At 23.7% G+C, this 12485-nt stretch overlaps 2 protein-coding genes across 4 annotated transcripts in view; both read left to right on the plus strand.

Annotated features, from left to right (window-relative positions):
- The first annotated feature begins 3599 nt into the window (after window positions 1-3599).
- Window positions 3600-5411, plus strand: LOC100872796 (uncharacterized). Its single transcript, XM_003691086.3, has 2 exons — window positions 3600-3798; window positions 4227-5411. Exons 1-2 carry the CDS (start codon window positions 3600-3602, stop codon window positions 5159-5161), a joined length of 1134 nt encoding a protein of 377 aa, XP_003691134.1. The 3' UTR covers window positions 5162-5411.
- A 5778-nt stretch (window positions 5412-11189) lies between these two features.
- LOC100872917 (RYamide receptor) overlaps window positions 11190-12485 on the plus strand; it is a 35620-nt gene continuing 34324 nt past the window's right edge. The window contains exon 1 of one of the 3 annotated variants that reach the window (XM_012495258.3): window positions 11190-12072. The gene's annotated coding sequence lies outside the window, so the exon portion shown is untranslated. Of the gene's footprint in view, window positions 12099-12485 lie in introns of all 3 variants that reach the window. The other 2 variants (XM_086912531.1, XM_086912532.1) reach the window with 2 other exon arrangements.

A 12485-nucleotide genomic window follows, 5' to 3' on the forward strand; every position in this document is an offset into this window, starting at 1 on the left:
AAGCAAGACGAACGGAATAATGGAATTTATGATTATGAGAATCAAATTGAAAGAAATCTGAGACAAGAAGAGGCTACTGAACCATGGGAAAATCAAGGTAATGATGAATATGAAAGCGAAGAAAGTGATGAATATAAAGAAGAAGGAGAAGAAGAATATAAAGAAGAAGAAGGAGAAGAATATAAAGAAGAAGAAGAAGGAGAAGAAGAATATAAAGAAGAAGAAGAAGAAGAATATAAAGAAGAAGAAGAAGAAGAAGAATATAAAGAAGATGAACCTAAATATAAAGAGGATGAAGAAATAGAAGAAACTACGGTACCAGAGGAAGAAGTAATTGAAACACCAATGATATATACACCAGAAGAAGAAAAACCACCCAAGAAAATTCACGAAGATGAAGAAGAAGAAGAAGAAACAACAACTGAAGGTAGAATTTTTATTTTTAAAATATTACAATATCATATAATATTGTTAATGTTGATAATAGAATTAATTACATTAATATATTTACATTTCAATCATTATATAGATAAATTTTAGACTACGTAAAATTATTTTAAAAAATTAATTAATTTTTGATCAAAGAAGAAGAATCATATTCTATCATTTATCACGATATTATCACGATAATATCAGATATTAGATACGCAAAAAATTAATTATACCAATAAAAATATATCAAAACAAAGTTAGATTAAAAAAAAATTATTTAATTTTTTATAGAAGAAAAAACCAGACATCCACCTGGACCAGAATGGCCGACAGAACCTTTAACCAATTACCATGTGGGTGGCACTAGAACCTGGACGCTAGAATATCCAGAAGAGAAGCCATACAAGCCAGAGGATGAAGAAGAAGAGGATTTCAAAAGGGTTGGCAAACGGCCAGAAAAAACAACTTGTTATTATGTTGTTCTTACTAAAGATAAAAAAAGACGTGAAAGTTTTGAGAGAGATTATGACAAGAAAAATAGCTTTGAATCATCCTTGAAGAAAAATATTCCAAAGGCAAATGAGGAATATGCCAGATATAGATAAATATAAATGAAAGAAGAATATATAAATTTCGTTAAGAAAGTAGCTCTATTGCTATAAAAAGATGAAATAGTTTAAAACTAATTTTTTTTCAATAAAATACACGTGAGATTTATCAAAAGCAGAAGAAACATGAATCAGTGAAATAACAGTAAAATTAGGCACAGTAATATCAAAATGTTGTAAAGTTTGTACATATGTATATATATATATGTATGTAAAGGGGTACATTAATAAATTCGATTAGAAATTTCATTTTAAACCGACAGTCGTTTCAATTTGTTGATTACACTGCTTGAAATGTTATTACTGCTGTATAATCTCAGAGATTAATTTCATGAAAAATTAGTTGCTGCTTGCGGCCATTTTAATTAGAAATTTATAGTGGTTTCTGAATATTATTCATTTTAATATCCATGGATACCAGATTGCATTTAAGTTCATTGACATATATTTTTTTTTTAACAATTATTAAATATTTATTTATTTATTTAGTATGGATTATTTATTTAGTATAAGAGAATATATTAGAACGATATAAATATTTAATACTTTATATATGATAGTAATAATTCAGTTAATATAAAATAATAAATATAATAATAAAATTAATAAATAGTAAAAAATATAATAATAAAACAGAAAAATGATAAAAATAATTATATTAATTTTATATTCTATTATTATTTTTCAATGAATAAATTATAATTATCTTTAGTTCATCCATTTTCGAATAACAATGTTTTCTAAACTAAATAGAGCAAATTATCCAATAGTTTAATTACAAGATTGATACTTGGGGTAATATAGTAGAATATAAATTGCTCTTGAAAGTTAGTTCCTGATAATTTGAATGCCCGGAAACGGGAATTAGTTTATAATTACAAAATCGTTCGAATTTTTGAATATCAATATGATTAAACAATATTTTATTTAAAAGTTTTTTATATTAATTTTCTTTTATTCTATCGTATTCTACTAAAAATCTTTTTTCAGATTTTAGAGAACAATTTTAAATGAAAGAGGAAATTTTGGAAATATATATATAAATGGCTCAGGAATGTAACAAATATTGTAAGATATTTAAAATTATGTTCAAATATAATATTTAAAATATTTTAAAGAAGTTATAAAAATGAAAATATTTTTTATTTATTATAAATTTTATTATTTCATTCACTTTATACATATCTTGTAAAATATTAAATAAAATTTATTAGAAATTTTCAAGAAACTATAATTATGATTTTTACAAAATTATTCTGCACAGAGATATCATAATATAATAATTATGATAATATATATAATATTAAATTGAATTTATTGAATAATATTATTGTATTTTCAAAATAATTTCAACATCAGATACTTCATAAACAGTAGAAAATGTGAGCAAAAAGTGAATATATGATTTTAACGATCTAAACTTTATGCATTTTAATACTAGTAGAAACTTGTATGTGGGTATTTTATTGTATAGAGGAAAATGGTACTTCATTAACCCTTTACATTTAATTCGCATGATAAAACGCCAGCAGCTTAAAATTTTATATTCATATTACCTGTGTAGAAGATAAAGAATTTTAATGTGTAAAACAACATAAAAATAATTAGAAAATATAATTATCGAATATTTTCTTGTTGTTGATCATTCTGAGTGAATTTTTTTAAAAATTTATCTGTAGAAATAATTTTAATGAAAATTAATATTTGAAATTAATATTTCATTAAAATAATATATGCTATAGTAATAGAAAATTAAAATAAATTTTTTTAAACATATGTGTCTTGTTTCGGTTATTACGTTTTGGTTATTTCCAACAACTGAATATATATTATGATTGAAAAATACACAACGTATCATAGCATCTGTTAAACTTTAATAAATACTTTATCGAAGAATAATGAAAAATAAGAGATAAATATGAGACCAAGGATGTTGGAATTTTTTGACTTTTCAGAAATATGTTTATGTATTATATTGATCTTATTGATCACTCTGTAATGATAATTAAATAGTACAAGCATGTGATATTTAAAATAAATTTTTCTTAATTATAAGTATTTAACGTAATATTATAATTTGAATAATAAATTTATAATCCTTAAAAATTTTTTGTAATCTTTGCACAGAAAGAAATAATAATTATTTAAAGAATTTAAATTTAAAAAAACATTATCTATTATCTGTTTTAATTTCATCTGGTTAAATTCCAAATGAATGAACATTTATTACACACGATTTAGTATTTTATTATGAAAAGATAAAGAGCATTAATTACCAAAATATTTGTAAGAAATAAAAAAAGATGTATAATTTGAATATGCCAGATCAAAAGTTTAATATGTTGTACAAACACGTTCTTTCTTTCAATAAAATGCATAAATTATTTATTCACGATGAATGTTAATATGTACTTATTATTATCGTCATCTTGGAAATCGACATATGTTATATCGCGAAAAGAAAATAAACAGAAATAAAATTTTTTTAATTTTCATTCAAGTATAAAAGCAAAAAATTCGTTGTCGTACTGCATCAGTTTGAAAAAAAGACAGTGAAACATGAAATACACGCTTTTGTTGCTATCTATATTCATCTGTGCACATATTGTGTACGCAGGCGTATACTCAGACGCAGGCACAGAATTAAAAAAGGACGTTGGTTTAAAGGACGAAGCATCTTATAAGTCAAAGAGTTTAAATGATATTAAAGAAGAACGTGATTCAGAATCAAAAAGTCAACGTTTGAAGATTCGTGAAGGTAAGATTCGTGAGATTCAAGATTCAAACCAATTAAATTTAAAAATTATGAAACTGATATATTGTCAAACTATAAGATAGAAGATAGTATCTAAAAAATAATAATAATAAGTTAAGCTTTTTTGATATTGTAAATATTTTTATTATAAAATTCTTATGAATAATTCTTAAAAATATTTCATAAATTAAATTTGGATTTTAACTGCATACTCGAAATTGTGATTTTTTTTTTTTTTTGAAACTTAAAGAATTCTTAACAAAATATATTTAATTTAATTCTTAACAAAAAATATATTTCGCAAGAATTTCGCAAAATTGAAAATTAGGTTTCTAATTTTAAGAATTAAGTGGTAAAAAACATTTTAAATTTGAAAGATACATATTATAAAAATAAATCTTAATCGACAAATGGATGAATTTATTGATTAGAAAAACGCGAAGAGATCTTAAAAGAGGAAGAAAGATCCAAGAGTCTGAATCTGGTCGTGGTCAGGAAAAAGATTACCAAACTTTCATCATGGCTCAAAGAAGAGAAAGATATCAGTCCTCTTTTAGAAGAAAAAAGTGGTAAAGGTCTGTTGGGTTTGGAAGATGTTACGGACAAGTTAAATATCGCTCTTAAATCGTTGAAGGAGGGCAAAAAGCTTGATACTTGGCAATTCGAGAAAGGCAGCGAAGACATTCGTTCCTTGGAAGAACTTGATACGAGTGTCGTTGAACTTTTAAAATTAATAAAGGAAAGAAAAACTGACCGTGATGCTATAGATTTAGAGAAGAATGGTAAGGTACTTGTAGATTTGGAAAGAGTCTCAAAAAGCATACTTAAAACTTGTGGATCACGAAAGAAGACTGTGAAAGTTGAGGATGATAAAGACGTAAAACAGAATAAAGGATTAGGTTGGAAAAAAAATCCAATTGATCTAGATTCGAAGAAAGGTTTAGATAAAGATAAAGTTGGTGGCTTATTTGGCGGCTTAAGTGGCCTCTTAAATGGTTTAACGTCAGAAAAAGGTCTTCTAGGACTTTTGAATACGGATCAAATTGAGTCGTTGATTCCTTTAATCAGTGAGATAAAAAAGAAGGATATAGATCTTAATCTCTTGGATTCTGATGATTATAACGGAGAAAATTTAGACTTGAATATTCTCACAAGTTCTGTCCCAAAAGCTATTGAATTATTAAAAGGAGGAGTCGATATTCGAACTATTTTGAATGCGAAAAATGGAGAAGAATTCGATTTGAACGGCAAAGAATTGAAAAATGTCAAAGGGATATTTGGTTTGATTGGAGGTTTGAAACGCTCATTAGGATTAGAAAATATATTGAACTTATCGCTTAAAGATATACCTCTGCTTAAGTTATAAGATAAAAACAGCAGATCTATTTGATATTTAAAAATGTGCAAAGATTTACAAAATGGCTAAACGAAAATAATTAAGTAAAAGTGTAGTTAATAATATACAGAGTAATAATTTATTAGGGAGTAATATAATTATGATTTATGTGGGATATAAAAGTATATTTTGTTGGAAAGAAATTTTTCTAATGTTTAATTAAATTTATATGAAATATTATACCTTATTTTTGTAAAAAAATAAATTTTATATTTTTAAAGAATATTTTAATATATTACAAAGCAATTAAATAGTTGTTGCATTCATTTGTATAAATATTATTAATAGTGCCCATCCATCCTTACAATTTTAGTTCAATTTTATATACATTCACAAGAAATAATCTCGGCACGTAATTTAACGAGTAAAAACATCGCATTAAATATTCATAGATAGATAAAGAGACGTCAATTGAAGTTGTTCAAGATTTGAGCAATATGACAAGATATTAATATATTAATTGTGAATTCAAAATCATGAAAATTGATCTATTCATGGAAAATTGTTTCATTAGATTTTAATAAATTTAATTATTGCTTTATTTATCAAATATAATTATTGCATTATTTTTTTGTTTTTAAAATGAACATACATGAAATTTATACTTGTTAAACGATTTTTTTAATTTTTTATCGATCAATTATTTTAGCGATCAATGCGGAAAAATCGATAGAAGTTGATGAAAATTATCACATGAATGCTTTATCGAAACTATGGCATCAAATAAAAAGAACATATGAAATTATTAATAAAAAATTATTGTATAAAATTCGATTATTCTATAAATAATGATTTTAATAAAAATTATTTTATAAGACGGTTTCGAGAAAGAAATAATTTGTCGTAAAAATAAATTGAAACTATATATAAATTTTTTGTAACATTTATTACAGAAAATATTTACTGAACAAATTTCTTATTGAAATGTTTAAATTTTTGATAATAGATTCTTAAGAGGTATAATTTAACGTAAAAATGTAACGTAAAAATAAATTGATAATATAAAATAAATTTTTGTTTTTATAATAATATCTAATACAAAGAACATTGAGCAAATTTCTTATACTGAAATTTAAAATATTAAAATTTTTAATAATCAAAAATTATCTGGAAATTGAAAATTTCATAATAACGTAGTTGTTATGAAAGAATATTTATGCTTGTCAATTTTAAATGAGATTTCTATCACCGTTATCTAAATTGAATTTTCAAAAAGTCATTTATAATTTATAATAAAAGATAACAGAGATTTGTTACTGGATTCAATGGGAATGTGTATTACGAATATTCAATTCACGTGTCTGATAATTTTACAAACCTATTAATTCATAAACATTTAGAAAACATAATAGAAAATGAATGGAATATTGTTACATAAATATGGTCGAATTAATCTATATCAAATCTTCTTTGAAAAATATTATTATAAAATTTATTATTATAAATTATTATTATTATAATTATTATTATAAAACGCCTTCATTATATTTTTTAATTAAAAATTAATTATTTATTAAGACTTTATTAACTATATAATTAAAATATATATAGAAAAATATAAAGATATATAATATTTTTTGGAAAATTATTCAGAACATGTTTAAGAGAAATTTTCATCATGATTATTTTATAAATTTTTTGTTTCTAGATTAGATTAGTTACAATTTTCGAAATTTAAAAAGATAAATTTCTGAAACTTTTTTAATTTGATTTTAATTCAGAATTCTTATTAGATACAATTAAATTATTCCTATTGCAAAAACTGTTCAATCATTGTTAATCTAATTTCCAGAAAATCTTCCGCGAAATATGAAACTAGGTTACATTACAATTGCATAAAAATTCTGAAAAAGGCATAATTCAAAGGAAAATTCGTTGTATAAATTTTATTAATCGTTGTTAAATTTAAAATGTTTTAAATTTAAAATTTAAAATCGTTAAATTAATAAGAAGTATGAAACCTTTACTGAAATGAATAATAATCAAATTATTCTTTCGAGGTGATGAAATTCTCACATGATATTATGATTTATCGAGAATTCATATTATTTAATCGACATTAATTATATATATACATTATATTTATGTATATGTATAATGATCGGCATATATTTATAAATGAATTTGATTAGCAAAATATATATTACAAAAAAAATATTAGAGAAAGCATTCTAAAAAATTTTATTTATATTTTAATAACAAATTTAGTAATTTTCGATTTGTTTTCATATAAAATATGTAACGTATTTATTCATTATATTATAAATATTTATAAATTATTTTTTTTATAATTTCTAATAAATATATTCTATCAAAAATAATTTAAATATTTTAATAATAAACACGAAAATAAAATATATGAATAATATAAAATCGAAGAATTATATTCAGATATTAATTTTATCGTAAATGTACTATAAAGTTGAAATTGTTTCTTAACAACTGTATTTTGAAATAAAACAATCGAATCAAAATGCAGAATAAAATTTTTTATTAGTATAAATTTATATTCGTATAACTTATAATTACTTATAAAAATTTAATTCTTTATAATTATAATATAATACTATAATAATAAATATAATAAATTATAATAAATATAATAATATATAAATATAGTAAATATAGTAATATAATATTATAATGAATATAATGAATATATTATCTCATTATAATAGTCACACACAGAATATTATCTGCACGAAGTTAATTTCAAACAACTTCAAATTCTTAAGTGAAATAATGAACTTGAAGATCCTGCATTAATAATAAATCTTATCATTTTGCTTCCATTGTCATTGCTTCTCATACCATCGTAACAGGCTTTATTTCTTAAAGAGAAATGTGAATTCTCTGATTTCACGTGATAATATCATGGAGATATGATTTTGATGTCAATAGCTTCGAGTTCTATAGTTCTATAGTGAATAGTTTTCAATGGTAGGAGTACTAGAGAAGCATTCGGCGCCAATTCTACATCTAATTCTGATTAACATCTATTTCCACTCTTTGTCGATTTGAAATAATGTGCTATGTACATTATTTTCTTGTACATAATAACTAGATCAATTTATGAAATCACTATGCATTCCAAAAATTTAAATAAAGACAAAAAAATAAATTTTTTTCGTGTAAAATCCAAATAATTAAAATTACTATTGATAGCATCGTAGCATTAAATAAAAAGATTAATAAAAAATTCAATACAAGTTTTTAATAATTAAAAAAATATAGCAGTATACTTATAAAATTTCAAGAATATAAAGAAATATTGTGTGCATTTTTATATCAAATTAATGTAATTTAATTAGCATTTATAATCATTTATAATATTTTTTTTATTCAAATTAGTTTCAAAAAATTATAAATAACTTGTAATAGTAAGAAAGTTTCTCTTTCAATATCATTCTCCTCTAAATTCATCAATTACAATGAAAGGATTGGACACGAGTGTCTGACCATATGCGCTCCATTTCTACTTTTTTGTCAGTTTGTCAATACCTTATGATAAATTCCATTTTCTTTGCCTATTCATATATTTAATATTAACCAATATCATAAAATTTACAACTGCAAAATTTCTAATTGTATTACTTTATTATTTTTTATTTATTATTTTGTAATTACTTTGTCAAATAATCAATTAACTTATAATTTGTATAAAGTTTACTCGTAAAAATTGGTTTACTTTTGTATAAAATACTCATATCTTGTAAATTACGATTTATAAAATTTCATCAATTTTAAACTCTAATAATACGTCTTAAAATTACTGTAAGATTTATTTGATTTATATTTTGTCGAATTTAGTTCATAAAAGAGGCATTATGTGAAAATATTTAAAAGAAAAAAAAAATATCAATCAAAATGAACAGTCATCTTTGAAATAATCGCCAAATACTCCTACACTCATTTTCGCAAATGGACGCGCCATTTATCACCTCTCTTGCTATTTAGCATTATTCAGTGTTTTCAATTGAGCTTACAATGTACAGAGATTCGTAGATTTGTTCGTGTGAATTGTGTATCTGTTAATTCCTTTGAACTTAACTGAGTCGCTTCTTTTCTAAAATAAATAATTTTGTCAATCAAATCGTTGTCTGTTTGAACGATGAAGCTTTTGTCAGGGAAGTACAAAGCTTTTGTTTCCATTTGTTTATAACACTTTCTGCGTCGTTAGTTGTTCTCATATGAACTTAGTTAGTGTTCGTTCTGATGAATGCTTGAAATAAAACATCGCTTTTCCAAATAAAAAAATATCGATTGAATAAGACAAAACTGAAAAGTGATGAAATTTCTTAAGAATAAATATTTAAATTTGATAATTTTGATAAATTTGTGAATTTTGTGAAAATTCGTTTATCGAGATTTGAAAGAAAAATGGGAGTTTTGTTTTAAAAAATGGCATATCCTTTTTTATCGATGAAGGGAGAGTTACAGTCGGATATCAATACCTGAATAAATGATATATATTCGATACCTGAATTAAATGATATCTTATTGAAACACATAAATTATATTATTATTATTATAGTTTTTTGCCATTCTTTTGTAATTGTTAGTTTTTTTAAAAACATAGAAGAATAATAAAACAAATAAAATAATTATTAAATAATAATATAAATATGAAAATTCGTCGATGTTAATCGTCAATATTTTATTTTTTCTCTATATCACATATTATCAATTTAAATATTTTTTGAAGCTAATATCAATTTTTCGAAGTTAATGTAATTGTGTCAAATACAATCACTTTTTAAGTAATAACAGAAAATATTTTTAAACACTTGTCTTTATTATTTTTCAAATAAAAAAATCTTTTAAATTTTTTATCCCTTTCTCGAACAATCGCATTCAGAAGATGAACAAATTTCTGATGTAGTCTATTTATATTTTATATTTCGAGCTTGACCCTGACTGAAAGTTCTCACGACAACGGTCATTCTAAGAATAAAATAGAGAAGCGATTCCACACCGTTAAATTTTCTCTAAGAACACTCGTAATAGCTATCCTTGTTTGCACAAGATTAGCTTTGTTAGCGATAGGTTCGTGTAATTGCAAATAAATTCGAACATTAATAGAGATGGAGATTTTTTATAAATAGTTCAAAATCAAAATATTTTTGAATGCATCTGAACATATTGTGAATGAAATATAAATTTTTTTTCTTAAAATGAAAAATTTCAAATATTTTTAAATAGAATATATTACTATATCTCCGATAAATCTACCCCCATCTCATTTCGTTTCTTATCGTTTTATCTAATTAAATTGCTTATAAATAAAATAATTAAATAATAACTTTAATAATTAAACTTCAACTAATAATTTTTGTATATCAAGCTTGGTATTTGTTTTATTTCATTTAGATTTGTTGATTTTTTAAGGATATTCTAAAAATATATTAACACTCTGTATAAATTCATAAACGAAAGATTTTTATTGTTTCTTCTATCCATTCATTTCCTATAATTATTTGGAATAATCAAAAATTAGATTTGAAATTGTTCAAAAATACTTTGTTTCTCCAAAAAATTCCAAAACATTGTTTGCACAATATCTATACATATATCAAACATTACATTTATATACATACATAATTTCCTATTTCTTATTTCAAATAAATATTTATCCTTTTTATGTGTTATTTCTAGACTTTATTGAAAATTTAAACCTATAAGAATACACATGTTATATAAGAAGGAATACAAAATATAGATCTCTCTCTATTCTAAAGTTTATTTTCTTTAGAAAAATTCTTCTCCCTTACCTTTTAAACGTGATCCATAAATCGTTCGCATTTTGAATTTGGTTTCGAAGTATTTGAATACACTCGCTTGATCTCACCACTAGTCACGGTCAATTGCCACAACAAGGGCTTTCACATGTCGCCGTAAACAATGAGGAGAAAATATAAATGGAATATCGTGTTTATCATAGGGGTGCGCAGTAAGGATGCGCGTCTCTGACCGGTTAGGTCCTTTAAGCAAAATTCGCAGTCTGCCGACAGCCGCGCTTGATGAAACTTTATTCCGCATCAACCTTGTTTTGGAAAACAAAACTTTCCTCCTCCTGTATTCTCCTTTATTGTACTTCGGCGGACAAACCGTTTACATTATATCTTTTCCTTCTCTTCTCCCTCATTTTCGCTAACTTTGCAAAATCCGTGGAGAAAAATCGGTGATATTAGATACGGAGATGAACACGGCCGGATGATCGAGAGTCGATGACAGTTAATTGAATTTTGTTACGCAAGATATGTCATTACAAATTGTGTTAAGGATAATGCTCGAATAACTTCTAATTAGAAATTGATAATCATTATTGCGTAGAGAGATTGAAAAAGGATAACTATTGCAATCTAATAGAGCTTGGAATGGATAGTGTTGATGCAAGAAGTGTGCATGGTTTGTGATTAAATGAATTATTGGTGTTTGGGAATTTGTTGAATAAAATTGTTATTGTGTTTTGAAATTTATTGTGTATTAAATAAAAATTGTGATCAAATGTTAAAATTCCTAAAGTTTCTAAAATAACAGAGTTTTTTTATCGTAATTTAAAGAAATTGATTTCTCGTACAGTATAGTGATGAATATATTGTTTTACTTTCGAGTATAAAACAATATGGATACTTACGTAAAAGAACCGATATTGATCAAAAATTTTTTCCGAAAAAATCATGACATAAGGAAATGAATATCAAAATAAAAATATAAAAATTAAAAATGGTATAAGGAAATGAACATGGAGGAACTGATATATAGTGAGAATCGATCGAATGTTTTTCAATAAATTTTCGTGTGAACCGTGAAACTTTCAAATTGAAGGATAAAGAGGAAAGAGCGACAAATCAATTAAGAAAGAATATGCTTGTGATCGTGTAAGTAAGTTCAACATCGTGGCAAGGTATGATGGTTCAACAACTTTTCTCCTCATCCTCTTATCCTTGTCTTCTTTAGAAACTTTTTCTCTTTGAAAGATAAGCATTGCTGCATGAAATTGCATTTAAATAATCGAAACGTTTCGGGACAATATTTCTTAAATTGGATATTAACACATATAATTGAATAATAATTATATTTACATTTTCAATTGTATTGACATTATTAATTTATTTCCGAAGTGTTGATGATTTAATTATAAACGAATTATAAATATGTAATATCGTATCCATTATCAATGTTTATATTATTTTTTTATTCTATTTTAATATGAAGATTTTTTTTACGAATATTTGTTAAATTATCAAGTATAAAAATTTGAGTAACAAGTATTATTAGATGTTAGAATCCT

This window comes from Apis florea, unplaced genomic scaffold, assembly GCF_048593485.1.
Source record: "Apis florea isolate Af1SG1 unplaced genomic scaffold, ASM4859348v1 contig_3391_pilon, whole genome shotgun sequence".
In the NCBI taxonomy this organism is placed as follows: domain Eukaryota; kingdom Metazoa; phylum Arthropoda; class Insecta; order Hymenoptera; family Apidae; genus Apis; species Apis florea.

What these genes read in the sequence shown, in the direction of transcription:
- LOC100872796 (XM_003691086.3), top strand. Translation starts at nt 3,600, where the DNA reads ATGAAATACACGCTTTTGTTGCTATCTATATTCATCTGTGCACATATT. An exon ending in ACGTTTGAAGATTCGTGAAG is followed by an intron (nt 3,799 to 4,226) that starts GTAAGATTCGTG and finishes TTTATTGATTAG; the next exon opens with AAAAACGCGAAGAGATCTTA.